General features: G+C 44.4%; 1 protein-coding gene across 1 annotated transcript in view; it reads right to left on the minus strand.

Moving 5' to 3' along the window:
* Window positions 1-16480, minus strand: part of LOC134928550 (scinderin-like) — a 160547-nt gene extending 144067 nt beyond the window's left edge. Inside the window, exons 1-3 of the mRNA XM_063924426.1 lie at window positions 16165-16480; window positions 4555-4709; window positions 1878-2039 (exon numbers count right to left, since the gene is read on the minus strand). Of these exons, the coding sequence (XP_063780496.1) occupies window positions 1878-2039; window positions 4555-4709; window positions 16165-16357 (510 nt within the window). The 5' untranslated portion in view covers window positions 16358-16480. The remainder of the gene's footprint in view (window positions 1-1877; window positions 2040-4554; window positions 4710-16164) is intronic.
* Window positions 16481-17942: the final 1462 nt, after the last annotated feature.

Below are 17942 nucleotides of genomic sequence, written 5' to 3' on the forward strand. Positions count from 1 at the left end.
ATTTTCCAAGAGTTAGCAAAGTGGGCTTGGATGGTTCCGGGCTAGAAGTCTGTATTAGATTACAGTTTGATGATATTTCAATGTTTAAATTGCATATTTATTCCATGGTGTCCGGTAATTTTATTTATTTCTTTATTTAATAAAATGTGCATTATGTATATTATGATATATAGCTTTTGGCAGTGGCGTCAATACTTGAGCAAAAGCAGGCTTACTGCTGTGGAAACTTTCTTAAGAGCGTGAGTCTAAATTCTAACACAGTCTCGAAAAAATGTTCATGTTTTGAAAGCTACAATACCTCTGTGATTTCATTTCGGGAGCGCTGGCCATTTAACCCGTCTTTAGTAGTAGGCTGACATAGCCTGTAACTATTAGTGCTTCTACATGTAAAAGAGCAAGTTATTACAGCAGTACATTACACAGTATTTGCATGAAAAAGCCAGAAGCTGAATAGTTACAAGGTCTGTAGTTTGAATATGATTTGTATACAGGCTTTACAAGCCTTATTACAGTGTCGGACTGGGGCAGAAAGGCCCCCTTCCCCCCCCATAGATTGCAGTGGTAGAAGCCCAAGCATAAGAGGTGTGTCCATCCACCAGAGGTGGTTGGCCAGCCACCACAGAGGAACTTGGCCAATTATTACAGATGACATTCAAAGAACAGGACTCAGGAGAGGTCGTGGGAGTATCAGGACCACCCTCTATGGCAGGAGGGCTACTCTCAGTGTAGTTCCATAATAACAAACAATGCACTCAAATTCATCCAAAAACCTGCCCCACCATGTTACTGACCCATAGAGGAGAAGGTGGACCCCTCAGACAGTGGGGTCCACTAGGGACTTCCCCTGTACACGTGGGCCAGTCAAACCCTGTATATGTATATATGGGTTCTGATGGTTCCGGGGTCATCTAACAGGAAGCTACCTTCCAGTACACAAAACTTTGTAACATAAACCAGTTGTTGCCTTTAGTTCAATGTAAATAATTACAATGGCCTGATCTGCCTGGATTGTTTTACGGTTTATCTAGTGGTAACTTTGCCAATGTTTGTATAATGAATTATGTGATCATCTTCCTAATGAATTGTTTATTGTTCTCTAAACCCATTCATGTATTATGTTACGGTAACACCTGTACCGAAAACAAAACCTTCTGGATCATTTAAGGTCAAATGTACTGACTCTAATCCGGTATGGGAAAATATCTGTAAATTAGTAAATACAAAAACACAAAGAACTGTCAGGGTTCATGTGACCAATGCCGTAATTCCGCCACCACTCAGAAGACCGGTGGCGGATCGCCAACAGCCGGGATGCCAAAGGTGAGTATCAGGGTTCAGGGTTAGTGTTAGGGTCTGGAGTAGAGATGTTAGGGTTGGACACTAGGGGGGGGGTTAGGGTAAGTCACTTGGTGGGGTTAGCCCTAGACGCCAGCCCCTGAGGTTTAGCCGTAGCCAACTCCCCCAGATGGTTAACCATAGCCATTTCCCCCCAAGGGTAAGGGTAGGGGACAGGGGAGGGGGGGGGTAGAAATACTTACCCCCTCCAATGTCTAAAGTGTTGGGATGCTATGGTTGGTCATGTGACCTCCGCCATCCCGACCGCCGGGATTTCATATGTGTTCCCTTTCAGGGGGACCTAAGTGTTATGAACAATTATGACCTATACTGGACACTTCTCATACCTGTGCCCTGCTACCCATCACCCCCTCCTCCAATATTGTTATATAAAGAAATAACAATGAAATAAGAATTAAACAACAATAAAGAGGAAAGTATTTAAGTTGCCCTCCAAACGGTGTTCCTGGTTGGCCCTTATGGTAAATACAAGCGGAAAAGTGTAGTGAGGCATCAAAATAACATCAAATCATCTGACTTACAGATCCAAGGTCGATGATGAAGCAGTCTCCACTATTGAAGCTGGACCAGTTCAGAGGGACTTCAGTAGCCCGGATCACCCTCCTCCCCTTAATGTGCAGAAGTCGTCGTGCACTGAGGTCATTAGTAACCACATGAGTGAAGCCAGAAGCCACCCCGCCAGCCTGGGAAATAAATGGAGAACAGGAAGAAATTGCATCAGTGTTATTTTTATTACTACCCTCTATTTACATAGAGCCAGCATATTATGGAGCTATCTACAATTCCCTACCTCAGGGATACAAACAGATGCACACTGATGCCAATTTAATCAGCCAATTAACCTATCAGTAGTACTGTATGTTTGTGCACTGTGAAAGGAAACTGCAGCACACACACACACACACACACACACACACACACACGAGGACAACGTACAAACTCGAATTTGCAGATTGCGATCAAGTTTCTGTTAGAGGTTCTCTGTTTGCGTAATAATTTGTATTTGAAAAATAATTCGATTTTTAAACATTATTTAATGTTTTTGAATGACTACTTTTTTTTTAGCAGTTTGCGGTTCCCCATTCACAGTTAAAAACTGCTAAAATGTATCAATTTAATCTGGAACATTTTTCATCACGTGCGCATCAGCCCGTCCACGTGCGGCTACGGTCACCTCACACATAACATGGTAGAAAACTGCATATAATTTAATCTTGGAAATTGATAAAAAAAATTAATCTAGAAATCACAGAGAATTTTTGAACGCATTCAACAAATTGTTTTAAGGATATATGGATTCAACATATAATTTTAATCAGTGAATTTATTCCTTTGGCCAAAAATACAAAGGTGCTGCCTTTAGGCATGGTTAATCCAACTGCAGGGAGATTTTTTTTTTTTAAAGCCACTCATATTTGTGTATACAGTCTGTAGACGTGTATATTACCCCAGGGGGTGCGATTCCCTGAAGATTCTGTTATAGGAAAATGCTTTGTCACATCATCACTCATCCATCCAGATAACTGAATCATGGGGGTTATTCCGACCTAGCTATATTTTGCAGCGCTGCGATCAGGTCAAAACTCGTCAAAACTGCGCATGCGTATGCACCACAAAAACTGCGTTGCTGGGTGATGAATTTAACGAAGAATCAATTCGCACAGCCGATCGCAAGGAGATTGACAGGAAGAGGGCGTTTGTGGGTGTCAACTGACTGTTTTCAGGGAGTGGTTGGAAAAACGCAGGCGTGCCAAAGCGTTTGCAGGGCGGGTGTCTGACGTCAATTCTGGGACCAAAAAGGCTGAAGTGATCGCAGCGGCTGAGTAAGTTCTAAGCTACTCAGAAACTGCACAAAACTTTTTTGTACCACTCGGCTACACATGCGTTCGCACACTTGCAAAGCGAAAAAACACTCCCCCATAGGAGGCGACTATCTGTTCGCAGCGCTGCAAAAAATAGCTAGCGTGCGATCAGGTCGGAATGACTTCCTGTATTCAGGTGAGGGTATGGTTCAGAAACATTCAGAATGCTGACACCAGAATGTCGACATGTCTGACAATGTCAGCATGTTGACAATGCAGTTTTCTGTAGACAGATCAACTAACCCTAACCCTATCTGCAGCCTAACCCCAAGCCTAACCCTAAAACCAGCAGAAATCACCTGTGGACATTCTGTTTGTTAAAATTCACAATGTGAAACTTATGGCAATGACAATGTTCTGCCATTGAGAATGTCGACGTGTCCACATCAATATTCTAAATGTCAACTTTCTGTCCATGTCAATATTCTGGCGTCAACATTCTGTATGTTGATATGACCAACATATACCCTGGAAAATTCTGTATATTGAACAGTTAATGAACTAATGTCACAGAATTCTCATTTGCAAAGTATATTTTGCTGAAAAAGGGACATGTATGGTTCCAAGGAACATTTTGGTGGGTGGTCAGATATATAGTTGAAGGTAAGTGAATCGGAGTGTAACATCTGAACACTGCTCAATATAAAAGTAGATTCAATTAGATAGTTAGATTCAATTGTAAATCTTAATACTCCATATTCACAACCTAACCTAACTAGTGCCCCCTAATACTGAGAAAATTAGCTGGCTCTAATATAATATAGCAGAATGTAGCAACATATATTTTAACAATTTTGTATTGCATGTTTTTATTTGTTGCTATATTTGATACATTTTACCTCTGCGATCACATGACACACTGTTTCTGGATCTGGCAGCCATTTTTGTTTGCCAGCCAGAGAGGTTTTGGAAAGAAGATAATTATTTGTAGAGGAGTAGGTAAAAAAAAAATTATGTTATTTGAGTAAAGAAAATCTTCTACGTGGCATTGCTGCTTGGCCAGTGATCAGTAAAATGGAATATCTTTCTAACTCTTTTAATATATAATTCCCTAAACCAGTTGCCTGTGCCTTAATAGTGGTATATTTCTTATTATATAGTGCTTATTTATTATTTTTGATAATTGTTCCTCTTACCTATATAAAAAGTCTGTAAAATTGGCACCTGTCAGTATATTTACTGTAAATAAAGAGGAATTTCAATAGCTGGTGCAAATTCTGATGAGACGCATTCCTTGATGACAGATTATAATGAGCCACAACTCTCACAGTCATTATTATAATTGCCGGGAACACTGGAAAGATTGTTACAGTCCTGAATCACATCTGTAGTTTACCTTGTACTTAATTCCATCTTTAAAGTATCCAACAAACACATTTGATTCGTATCCTTGTAGCTCCCGGTACTGAATGGGTTTCCCGCCAAGGTAATCATCCAGCTGCACGGTGTATATAGCCGCAGATGTGCTCTCATCCTGGGAACATTCTTTTCCTGCAGAGGGAGTATACATGTATATAATGAAAGCGACACCTTTATGAAATGGGCGTCTTAGGGCTTCACACTCATAAAAAGCTAATATAGGACATATATGCTATTAGTGTGGCTTTCATTCATTTTTCATGGCAGCCAAGAGACACACAGGTATATTATTCAACTCAGTAATGCACACAATCTTTGACTTGTCCTCTATCTATATGTCTAGCATCCCGCCCCACTCTGCCCCTTCCCATCCAACTCTGTCCATTCCTGCCCCACTCTGCCCCTTCTCTTCCAACTCTGTCCCTTCCTGCTCCACTCTGCCCCTTCCCATCCAACTCTGCCCTTTCTTGACCCACTCTGCCATTTCCCTTCCAACTCTGTCCCTTCCTGCACCACTCTGCCCCTTCCCATCCAACTCTGTCCATTCCTGTCCCACTCTGCCCCTTCCCATTCAACTCTGCCCTTTCCTGCCCCACTCTGCCCTTCCCATCCAACTCTGTCCATTCCTGCCCCACTCTGCCCCTTCCCATCCAATTCTGTCCATTCCTGCCCCATTCTGCCCTTTCCCATCCAACTCTGCCCTTTCCTGCCCCACTCTGCCCCTTCCTTTCCAACTCTGTCCCTTCCTGCGCCACTCTGCCCCTTCCCATCCAACTCTGCCCTTTCCTGCCCCACTCTGACCCTTCCCATCCAACTCTGTCCCTTCCTGCCCAACTCTGCCCCTTCCCATCCAACTCTGCCCTTTCCTGCCCCACTCTGCCCCTTCCCATCCAACTCTGTCCCTTCCTGCCCCACTCTGCCCCTTCCCATCCAACTCTGGCCTTTCCTGTCCCACTCTGCCCCTTTCCATCCAACTCTGTCCCTTCCTGTCCCACTCTGCCCCTTCCCATCCAACTCGCCCCCTTTCCTGCCCCGCTGTGCCCCGTCCCATCCAACTCTGTCTCTTCCTGCCCCACTCTGCCCCTTCCCATCCAACTCTGCCTTTTCCTGCCCAACTCTGCCCCTTCCCATCCAACTCTGTCCCTTCCTGCCCCACTCTGCCCCTTCCCATCTAACTCTGCCCTTTTCTGCCCCACTCTGCCCCTTCCCATCCAACTCTGTCCCTTCCTGTCCCACTTTGCCACTTCCCATCTAAATCTGTCCCTTCCTGCCCCACTCTGCCCCTCCCATCCAACTCTGCCCTTTCCTGCCCCTTCCCTTCCAACTCTGCCCCTTCCCGCCCCACTCTGCCCCTTCCCATCCAACTCTGCCCTTTTCCTGCCCAACTCTGTCCTTTCCTGCCCCGCTGTGCCCCTTCCCATCCAACTCTGTCCCTTTCTGCCCCACTCTGCCCCTTCCCATCCACTCTGTCCCTTCCTGCACCACTGTGCCCCTTCCCATCCAACTCTGTCCCTTCCTGCCCCACTCTGCCCCTTCCCATCCAACTCTGTCCCTTCCTGCCCCACTCTGCCCCTTCCCATCCAACTCTGCCCTTTCCTGCCCCACTCTGCCCCTTCCTGTCCAACTCTGCCCCTTCACATCCACCTCTGCCCCACTCTGCCCCTTCCCATCCAACTCTGTCCCTTCCTGTCCCACTCTGCCCCTTCCCATCCAACTCTGCCCTTTCCTGACCCACTCTGCCCCTTCCCATCCAACTCTGCCTCTTCACATCTAACTCTGTCCCTTCCTGCCCCGCTGTGCCCCTTCCCATCCAACTCTGCCCTTTCCTGACCCACTCTGCCCCTTCCCATATATACATACAGGTCACAGTGTATATCTATGATTAAGATGCTTTGTCCCACCTTACACCTTAGCCGCGTCTCTTATTATATAGTGCAATATATTTGGGTGTCAGAAGTCATCTGGATTCTCCTCTACCGCCGCGGCAACTCATGGTTTTCCAATAATAAATTTTCATGTGCAGTACAGAGTCCCCAGGTCACATGAGCAGTGAGACATCCCAGTAACGTGTATAGTAAGTGGACTATCAGAGACTTTATATAAAGACATGAGGATGATATTTGATCTGTTGTAACATACAATATGTCATGTTGCAGCATCAGGCTCTCCGTCTGAGCAGTTTACTTTCATAACGTTGACATTCAGAAAGACACATGCTGACTGTCGGCATTCTGTCAGCGTCAACATTTTGGATGTCGACTATTTGCATCACACCTCTCTGAGCAGCTCAGCTCAAAGGCTGTGACCCACAGATACTTTTCTGCGGCTCTCAATTTAACAGCTTTAGGTTACATTGTGCTGTATGAGGTGCAACCTGTGTCCTTTATAAACTATTACCGCCATTCATTTATTTTACCGTTTTCACTTTTCTGCAGCTAATCAGTAAAATAACTTGTGCAACAAAATCATCTTCTGGAATCCAGATTAACGTGGGATTCATGCCAGAAATTCATCTGTTGTAAAGTGTTGGAGAAGCATTTTTCTACACATTCCACAATTTCAAGGGCTTCATGAATGTTTAATATCCATTAGGCTTTTACAACGAGGCATAAAATCATTAAATGTAATTATTAGGCCCATACGTTGCAAAGCAGCCAGTCTCATTTTAGGCTCTAATCCTTGCTATAAATTAGGAATTACATCATTGCGACATAAGAGAAACCGTGACCTGGTCATTCTGTCACCACAAAATATATCTCATATATATATATATATATATATATATATATATCGTCAAAATGTATAAGTGTGCGCTCATGTGGATCAAATATAATCTGTAGTAAAATATTAAAATATTTTCTTATAGTTTAAAATATTTTCACATGCATTCCTCACAAACGTTAGTGGCAGCTGATAACAAATTATGGCGATTAGAATGTGTAAAAAATAGAAGTAATCAGCGCCTAATAATGCCCAGAAAATGACGGTGGGGACATAGAATGAAATTTAGTGAAACAAATGGGACAAGCACTTATCTCAGATAGGAATCTTCGGTCCTCAGACCAATATCATCACAGTGATATGCAAAAGAGAAAAAGAAACAACCAATAGTGTGTACCGTTTAAACCTATATGTACTTATAGCATTTTTCTACTTAGTGAGTGTTAATTGGAAACGCTCCCAGAATATCACACTCCACAATAGTGTAGTAGAAAGATAATTTTTCACATTTAATTAAGTACATAAAATATATCCACGGTTTAAAACAAGCAGGTATCGCACGTACAAGAAACAAATGATATAGAAGCTTATCTGTCCATAAATATAGGGTCCCAATGCAAAGGACTTCATCAAGGGGATCCCCTTGATGAAGTCCTTTGCATTGGGACGAAACGCGTCGGGAGTTACCCTGGACCCTCTTTTGATGGACAGATAAGCTTTTATATCAATTGTTTCTTGTACATGTGATACCTGCTCGTTTTAAACCGTGGTTTAATTTATGTACTAAAGTAAATGTGAAGGGAGATATCCTGGACCCTATATTTATGGACAGATAAGCTTCTATATCATTTGTTTCTTGTACGTGCGATACCTGCTCGTTTTAAACCGTGGATATATTTTATGTACTTAATTAAATGTGAAAAATTATCTTTCTACTACACTATTGTGGAGTGTGATATTCTGGGAGCATTTCCAAGTAACACTCACTAAGTAGAAAAATGCTATAAGTACATATAGGTTTAAACGGTACACACTATTGGTTGTTTCTTTTTCTCTTTTGCATATCACTGTGATGATATTGGTCTGAGGACCGAAGATTCCTATCTGAGATAAGTGCTTGTCCCATTTGTTTCACTAAATTTCATTCTATGTACCCACCGTCATTTTCTGGGCATTATTAGGCGCTGATTACTTCTATTTTTTACACATATATATATATATATATATATATATATATATATATATATATATATACAGGTTGAGTATCCCATATCCAAATATTCCGAAATACGGAATATTCCGAAATACAGACTTTTTTGAGTGAGAGTGAGATAGAGAAACCTTTGTTTTCTGATGGCTCAATGTACTCAAACTTTGTTTAATACACAAAGTTATTAAAAATATTGTATTAAATAACCTTCAGGCTGTGTGTGTATAAGGTGTATATGAAACAATAATGAATTGTGTGAATGTAGACACACTTTGTTCAATGCACAAAGTTATAAAAAATATTGGCTAAAATGACCTTCAGGCTGTGTGTATAAGGTGTCTATGTAACATAAACGCATTCTGTGCTTAGATTTAGGTCCCATCACCATGATATCTCATTATGGAATGCAATTATTCCAAAATACGGAAAAATCCCATATCCAAAATACCTCTGGTCCCAAGCATTTTGGATAAGGGATACTCAACCTGTATATATATATATATATATATATATATATATATATATATATATATATATATATAAAAGTAACACAGCTAAGACAATGCAATTTCATTAAAACTGACCCGTTCCTTTCAGTTATCTTTTTGACAGCAACATGGATCTGACAGTGGCGGAACGCTGGACCTCAGGCAACTAATAACCTGTGATAACGCCACAAAACACTGAATTTATAGCTTCGGATGGAGTTGATAAGTAGGTACTGTAGCTATTGTTTGTATATATGTTTTATTTTTGTCATTGTTTCTTTCTTTCAGATTGTTTTATAGGACTTAAGGTGGGTACACACTTGGCGATATATCGGCTGCTCGGCGGGTGTGTACATCCAGTATGTCTGTGAATGTCATTCACAGATATAGTGCGTCGGCTGTGCATCACAACCGACGGCTTATATGTCTGAAGATATTTCGGTGCACCTGGCTGTGTGTACAGGTGGTCCGTCGACTGCCGATATACTTACTGCTGGGCGCAGTGCCACCGAGATGAGGTGAGGAGTGGGTACTAATTACACAGGCCCAGGCTTGTTGGAGAGGTCTGGGTCCATGCCCCACCGAGTATACTTACCTGGCTCAGGCAAGCATGTCTCTTCCGCAGCGCCATTTTCCCAGTGACGTCTTCGGGAAGATGGCATCGCACTGTGCAAGAAAAGACTCTGGCACTGTGCCAGAGACTTTGCTCTCTAATGCACAGGTGCCATCTTCCCGAATATCATTGGGAAGATGGAGCTGCCGAGGAGTAGTATCCCGTTTGTCAGAGCCATGCCTTTCAAACATAGTACCAGGGCCCAGCAAAGCTCTCTACGGCCGTGGCTGACCGGGGAAGTTCAAATGCCCGCCCAGCTGTGACGACGACATATCAAGTGGCTGATTGGTAAGTGTGTATGCTTATCTGAATTGGGCGTTCGGGCGGTGCGACGGCCAGTCGGCCATCAAGTCACCCCGGTGTGTACCCAGCTTTAGAAATCAGTAGAGATAAGTGGGTGTCAACAGGCACGGTGGGTGGCTACAGTGGGAGGGAAATGCAAATATGAACCACGTGCGGTAAGGGCGTATTGGCGTAACTGCAACCTGGGGCACACGGAGACGCTATGCGCCGGTCAGTAGCTGTGTCACATGCCTAATGCTGGTGCCGAGTCACACTGAAGATAATGGGGGCGGTACTAGCTGCATCCGATTGGTTGATTGCAGATCCACCTCTGCTGCTGATAGGTGCCTTCTCCATTGATTTGTACATATGTAGTTTTGGGGGACATTTACTAAGTAGTGATAAGAGCGGAGAAGTGAGCCAGTGGAGAAGTTGCCCCATCAACCAATCAGCAGCTCTGTATCATTTTATAGTATGCAAATTATAGATGTTACTTCAGTGCTGATTGGTTGCCATGGGCAACTTCTCCACTGGCTCACTTCTCCGCTGTTATCACTGCTTAGTAAATGATGCTGTTTGTGAGCCTAGAGTTCATTTTCTGAAACTTTCATTTGTACCTGAGATTAAAGAATTTACCTGCTGTGTTATAGAGGGGATGCACTTTAAATTGAATCTAACAGTAAATTAGCTTTTTGCTGTCGAAACAAAGAAAAAAAATATATATATAAAAAATAAAAGTTACGCTTATTGCCTGGTTGGGCGTAAAGTGTGTCTGCTGTACGCGGATATAAAGTCACACGCAGCCGCAAGATGTATACAATTTAGCCTCCAGATTTAAAGCGGCCATTTCAATAATACTTGGCGACTTTGCTGCCCCCGCTTCCAGGAGACGGCAGGCTCCTGAAACTCAGGCGGTGATCTCGGCCTCAACAGAAAATAGGCAAGTCACCCGCCTGCAACCCCCCACATCTGTGAGTACCTCATCGGTTGGGTTCCGAAGATGCAATGCAGAGATTACCGCCATTGTGCAGCAGGGGTCAGGCCGCGATGATGTGGTCGCGCAGTCACACCCCCTGTTCCTTCCCCTATTCCGTGTCATTTTCCCCACCACATCCCCTCATGCTGTGACGCGCCCCCCACTCTGCCAACCTGGATGCCCCCCCCCCCCCCGGGGGGGGGGGGAGGTGCAAGTATGTCCGGAAGTAATGCCGTACTATACACAATTTGCAATTGCAACATTTTGTAATTAGCAAATGGCTGTGCACAACCAAGCTCCGTTATAAATAAAACAGAGAAACTGTTAAGTATGAGGCAATGTTCCTTAATGCTCCCAATAGACTTAGAAACCTTCATTTATAATAGAACATCCGAAACCACCGTACTCATCCGACGCACACTGGGATGTCTCTCCGAGTGCTCTGCTAATGACTGTTACACGGGAATCTCTCGCATACAGTTCTTCATAAAAATAATTTCCTTGGCACCGTGCCTGCCTAAATAAACAGATCTCGCAGCCGGCGCGCCTCTGTGACTTCTGAGACATTTATCCTGTTTGGTTTTGTGTTGTTGTTAAATCTCTGTGTACGTACTGACATGAAAAGGAGGCTACAAAATAATCTAGTAAATAGAATGCAACACGATTACTCCTAGAGATCTGAGTGCACTACAATCACATTAATAGAAAGCAAGAATGAATTCTACACTGGGCCTAACTCATAGACACAGCAGTATTAGCACTGGATGATGGCAGATAAACGCCCCGATAACGCCCGTGACACGCCTGCAATATTCCAACCACTCCCCGTAACCTCCCCGTTGACACCTCCAAACGGTCATTTCTTGTCAATCACTTTCCCATGAAATCCTCATTAAGAGCGGGATGGCAGCAGCACTTTGACGCATGCGTATTGCGATCGCAGCACGTGCGCAGTCTGGCGCTAATCGCTCCATTGAGTGATAATCGGCCATTGCTTGCAAACATGAATTAGGTCCAGAATGCGGAGAGATTGAGGATAGGAAGGGAAAAAGCTATTTATCCAGGATCTTAATGTGTCTGAATATCGACCAATGGCATGGTGTGTGTAGTAATGATTAGAGGTCCCCACTTCTTAAACAATTAGCAATATAGTATACATAGAATGCACCTTCTTCAATGTCATTACATTGCTGTATCCATTACCCAGACATAAGTCATTTTGTGGACAGAACCAATATTTAGCCTAAAAATTCACACCCTCCAACATTTTACACATAAAAATTGGTACAAATTTGAAAAGGGGGCGTGGCCACAGGTAAAAGGGGTGACCACGCCCCTTTTCCTGTACTTTCAATTGAAGTTTGGAGAGCCAAAAATCGGTACAGACCATAAAAAAATGGTACTGTACCTGCCGAAAAGGTGCAGCTGGAGGGTATGAAAATTGAGACTCACTGAGGCACGAGGTATATTGTGTTTTGTCTCCAGTTCCTGTTATAAGTACCGAGCGATCGGATGTGAAGAGAAGTAGTCTAAACTTTCAGGCATAGGGGGCTGGCAATGGTGCTTGTCAATCAGTTGTTGTAGCCTATGGCTGGCAGGGGGCGTGTTAGTAACAAAAGGTATCGAAGGGGCTGTTTGTTTAGGACAAATCCTCTCTTGTCCAAACTGGGGATTTCTGGCCGTCCTTTCTTTGCCACCATACATTTTTAACCACTTGCCTGGCATGGTGGCATAAGATGCGACCATGCCTGCAAGTGCTTTATCTGACCTGGTCGCACAGGATGCGACCAGTCAGATAGAGAGTGTTAGCAGCGGCAGAGAAGATAAACTTCCCTCCGCTGCTGCTGACAGAGGGACCGGAAGGTCCCTCTGCCTCCCTGCATTCTCCCCCTGTGTCTGCTGCCAATCACTACTGATCAGTCAGCATGGCAGGATCCCCCCCCCCCCCCTCCAGCGGCTGCATACAATGGCAGCTGCTGGGGAGTGTTATTGAACCCCCCCAAACCACCCCCAGATCCCCCCTGTATACCTGCAGGCTGTCCCGGCTTTCAAAATGAAACTTGCGATGTTTGGGGGGGGGGGGGGGGTGAAAAAATATTTTTTTCTTCTTTTTTTTTACTAAAATCATTTGGGATAGGGTTATAGTCATGTTCTTCACCTAATTCACTCATAAAAAAAACCAGACAATTTCGGAGCGGTTTTCAGCGAAATAAATCGGCAGTTAAGTGGTTAATACAGCTCTAATATGAATAATAATTATGCCTTAAATCAGGGATAGGGAACCAGCATGCCTTGCTACAGTTTTGCTGTTTGGCCATGCTAAAACTATAGCAGGGCATGCTGGGATGTGTAGTTCAACAACAGCTGGAGGGCCGAAGGTTCCATATCTCTGCCTTTTTGCTAAATCTATGTCTCCGTGTCATCTTTTACGAGAGTTTAGTTTTTAATTGATTGTATGCACTAATGACACACATCAGCCGATAGAAAGTTTAGAGCAATAGATTGCACACTGACTCACTAGATCGTTGTAGCCACCAGCGTGTGCAGCTGATGGAGAGATTGCAACCTAAAGTATTTAAAAATGTCAGCTCCCACACAGTTTGCAGCTGACAACTTGGAAATCTACAAGTGAAACGACAGTCCCTAGTGTCATGATGAGTATAAACGATATACAAAGAGCCAAATGAGTCTACACAGATGGAAAATTCCTCGAGACATATACTGCACTGTAGTTAGAGTTTCTCCTTGGGGCAGTATCTCCACTGTCACCGACTCTTGTAGCTGGTGCAGACTATCTGCCCATTGTAAGAATACCCAGCATTAAAATACTGTAAAGTGTTTTTTTATAGTGTATCTGTCCATACAGTATAGGGAAATAATATAATCACTAAAGTGTTCTTAGTTTCCAGTCCTGATTTCTGTTGGACAGTCCCAACTCAACCATTGGAAAAAGAGGTGGAGCTTGTGTGGAAGTGGGCAGAACTTTGTAAAAATGTGGGTGTTTGCGGGATAAGGGGTGGGGCTTACTTTGTCCCACTTTTGGAAGTTTCAATGCTGAGAATTATGCCTTAGAAGTGTCTCTATTTTTTACAATTCAACAACTGTCCAATTCATTCAAACCGCTTTCACATCGCGTTTATCAGGTCGCACCCGGAACTTCTACACAGGTCCTTCACAGGTGCGACCCTCTTGCGATCCCTTTCAGCCATGTTGATTACTTCACCGCGTCATCTGATCTCCAAGCGCCACCTGCTCCTACAGTGTGAATGGGTAGTGGGTGCCATTGACCCAGCGACCCGCTCACGCCGCACAGCAGCAGGGAAAGACCCATGTTTAACCCAGCTTTAAACACAGGTTGATATATTGAGTTGCTCAACCAGAGATATTTCCCCAGGCCCCATTCACACTGCTCAAAAACCCGGGTTAATACTGTGCGATTACATGCAATAACCCGGGATATTTTTTGCCAGTGTGAAAGGGGTATTATTTTATTCTGCATATACAGTAAACTGCAGAACTTTGTTTTCCTTTGGAGTTTTTAAATAATCTTGTATTATAGACAAACATTTACAATGCACATATATGAGTTTATAATCATTTCCGGAGAACATGTAAAGCTGGAGATTGTAGTGCCCAAGGGCCAGCTGGAACCACGCTGTGCATGAAAGGATCATAGGCACATTCCTGGGTAACAGTCTTATGTAACAGTTAATTCTAAATATAATGAAAGCATAACCCTTGTCAGTCACTTCTACTGTCTATGAGAATGCACAATCATGTGACATCACTGTGCATTGGTCAGTCTCATACTTTCAGGGCCGGACTGGCCCACAGGGGTACAGGGAAATCCCTATTGGGCTCCACTTCCTGATGGTCTCACCGCCTCCTTTAGGGCCCAGTAGCTTGGTGGAGCAGGATCATGGATGATCTTTAGTGCTTAGTTTGTTTCTATGGAAACTACACCAAGATTAGCCCTCTAGCTAATTAAAGTGGGTGGTCCTGACATACCCCTGCCCCCTCCTTCATTAAGGGTCCCTTTTCATTGCAAGTCTTCTCTAATGGTTGGACATCCATCTGTGGTGGCTAGCCACACCCTCTCTGGTGGCTGGCCACACCCTCTCTGGTGGCTGGCCACACCCCCTAAGCTTGGGCCCCTACCACAGTATTCCCTGGTGAGCCCTTAATGCCACAATCTGCCACTGTATACTTCATACCACTTGGCATACCCTCCAACCGTCCAGCTTTGGGTGGGGCAGTGTTGCTCTTCGGGCACTGCACTGTTCCACCATTCCACCCACAGGCTGCTGAGTCCCGCAGGGGCTGTAGGGTGTAGGAGCACCCTCTCACTGCTGCTCCGCATAGCAGAACTGCGGGTGAATAGATGCCATGGCATCTAAACAGTGCGTTGGGGAGCCTGGGGGCTCACCGAACTGTTGGGTATGCCCCCGTTTCCATCACTCTGGGGGTGTGCCCAATGTTCCCCGAGCTGAGGGCTGCCCCTATGCTCTCTCCTGCACTGTTTAGACGCCATGCCCCTTTTATGGACACCCGCCTTTGGCGCACGCAGAGGGTCCGTAAATTCTTCACCAGTAGTACGTAGTGAAGTCCTTCACCAGTAGTCCCAAAGGGAACCTCAGATACATGCATATACAAAATACAACCGAGGGGCTATTTGTAAAACTTTTAAATGCAGAAGGAGTGGCTTTGTACTCAGATGAGATACTCAGACCCATTGTGTCCACCCATATCCCCTGTAGAGTGTTAGCTCATATGGTCATGGCGCAGTCCCCCGTGTCTTCTTTCTATCATTTTGCATGCTGTAATCATGTATCTATGTGAATGAATATAGTGTCTGTAGTATTAGTCTGTACTTATGTATAGTGTTATTTATTCCTCCCCCCTAATACGGCGCTACGGAACCCGTGTGGCGCCTTATAAATAAATCATGATGATAAATAATACTGTATTACCTACATTTACACACATGAAGGGGAACTACATATAAAAGAACTCACTTTAAGGTAAATAGTAACAATCACATTTTAAAAGAAAAAAGTGGTGTCCCTGCTCTTGGCAGTATTTGCCTATGAAACAATGGAAAGCCGGTTGTATCTCGCCAGTTCTGACATGCTATAATGTAGGCTTATTAGCGTCAGCACACCTCTCTGTTGTGTATGCTCACAGATGACGGGACTAGCCCTCAATCTGACATTCATGCAGAATTCTTCTGAGGCTCACACAGCAATCACACATGAAGACATAGCTGCAAGCCAAATACAGCATTGTCCTGTACTTACCCAGCCAGTAGTGCAGGTCATAGTACTTGATGTTGTTCTTCACTATGGTATGTAGAACTAGGTAAGCATCGCCCACGTAGAAGTTACCATGTAGGTTCTCAGGTACCGGTACCAGGTCCATTTTCTCAATTCTCCAAATCTGGAGCCCGGCCTTCTGCCCGGCGTTGGCAAACTCTTTGTGAGACGGAGCCATGGTGCTCTCAGCAAAGACACACACAAAAAAACAGGGAACTTTAAGAATAAACTATAACCAGCTGTGTGCTTGCTGGATTCTGTCTGGCACTCTGCAGAATTAATGTACAACAGAGGTTTATAGTCTGTGCAGGAAGGAGGGAGGGCAGGGTAGGGTAGGTGTGTTCTGTACAGCGATGAGCACAGCCTCTCTGTACTACACACATACAGAAGTTCTATTCAGCAGGACGTGTATTTATAGCGTGGAAATCATTTTATTTTTCAAGACAGCAGAAGCTATTTTCAGTGGTGCAACTGTTTTTGCTACAACCCTTGGGAATTATTTTTGCGATTGTCCAGGGTCAGTCCCACGTTTGGTAGATTTGTCCCTTTATTTCAGCAGTGACTCAATGCGCAAGCATTTTCCAATTTTTACTTCTGCTTGGAAACCAGGAGTATGTGCTCCCACATGGTGTGCACGGAATTAAATGCACGATGAAAGCGTAAATTTGTGTGAAAAGTTGTAAGTATCTTGCCATGCGCCCGCATCCTATTTGTACATTTGGTTTGCTACTCATCAGCATCATGCAAGGACATAACTAAGGGTATACGGGGGCTGAACTGTACTCCCTAATCCTAAACATACTGCTACCATGCTGAGACTTGTAGTGCCGCACAAAAAAAAAAAGAAAATGCAGGTGCACACGCTAAGTACGAAGAACACTGCTGATCAGAACAATTATAATAAATTATGCAATTTAACATGGAGTAAAATTGAGGTTCTTAGTATAATTTCGGCCACATGGGCCCACCTACCACAACTAGGTGACCTCATTAGGTGGGTCCCTAACATTCATAAGGTTCAAGTGCAGAGCATAGGACCTCCCCCCCCCCCCCCCCCCCCCCCCACCGGGCCAGCACAACCCATCTGCCCCAAGGCATCACACTAGAAAGGAGTAGCAGTTTATGTGTAAGAAAGTAGCAGCTGAGTGCTAGGAGTGTCACATATAGGTGAGAAGTAGTAATTAAAGTGGTAAAAATTAGGTGTGTGCGAGCAGTGCCATCAAACAGGGCGCATGGGCCCTGGGGGCAGCACAGTTGCTGCCCCACGGAACAATTTCTGCATGTGGCTTGCTGCAGAGCCTCCAAGGGCGTCCAAGGGATTCCCTGGACAATATCCTGCAGGCTGTGGAGCTGCTAGGAGCATACTATCCGGTGCCAGCAGTCAGACTCTATAGGCGTGATGTCATAATGTCATGGGTTTTGGGGGTGGAGCCAACAGAGGGTACACTGCCGGGATGTTGCAGCGCTAGCATCATCAGTGCACACTCCACCTGCCAATATTTTGTGCAAAAGATACATCTATAAGAAGGCATTTTTACGCATCTGCCTAGCTATGAATAAACCGTGGTTTGTACGCAATGCCAATGTTCACGCAACTTAGCGATTTTGGGCAGACTGAGCCTTTGTGATGCCACTTGCAGTGAGAAGTTAAACGCAGAGTTATTGACAGGAAAGGATTGTTTGGGAAAGTGGCAGCAAAAGCACAATCCGGGGGACGATGTTCCTTGTCATTGCGTCAGTGCTGTGATAGGTGCGGTGGGCAT

Source organism: Pseudophryne corroboree, chromosome 5, assembly GCF_028390025.1.
Source record: "Pseudophryne corroboree isolate aPseCor3 chromosome 5, aPseCor3.hap2, whole genome shotgun sequence".
Classification (NCBI taxonomy): domain Eukaryota; kingdom Metazoa; phylum Chordata; class Amphibia; order Anura; family Myobatrachidae; genus Pseudophryne; species Pseudophryne corroboree.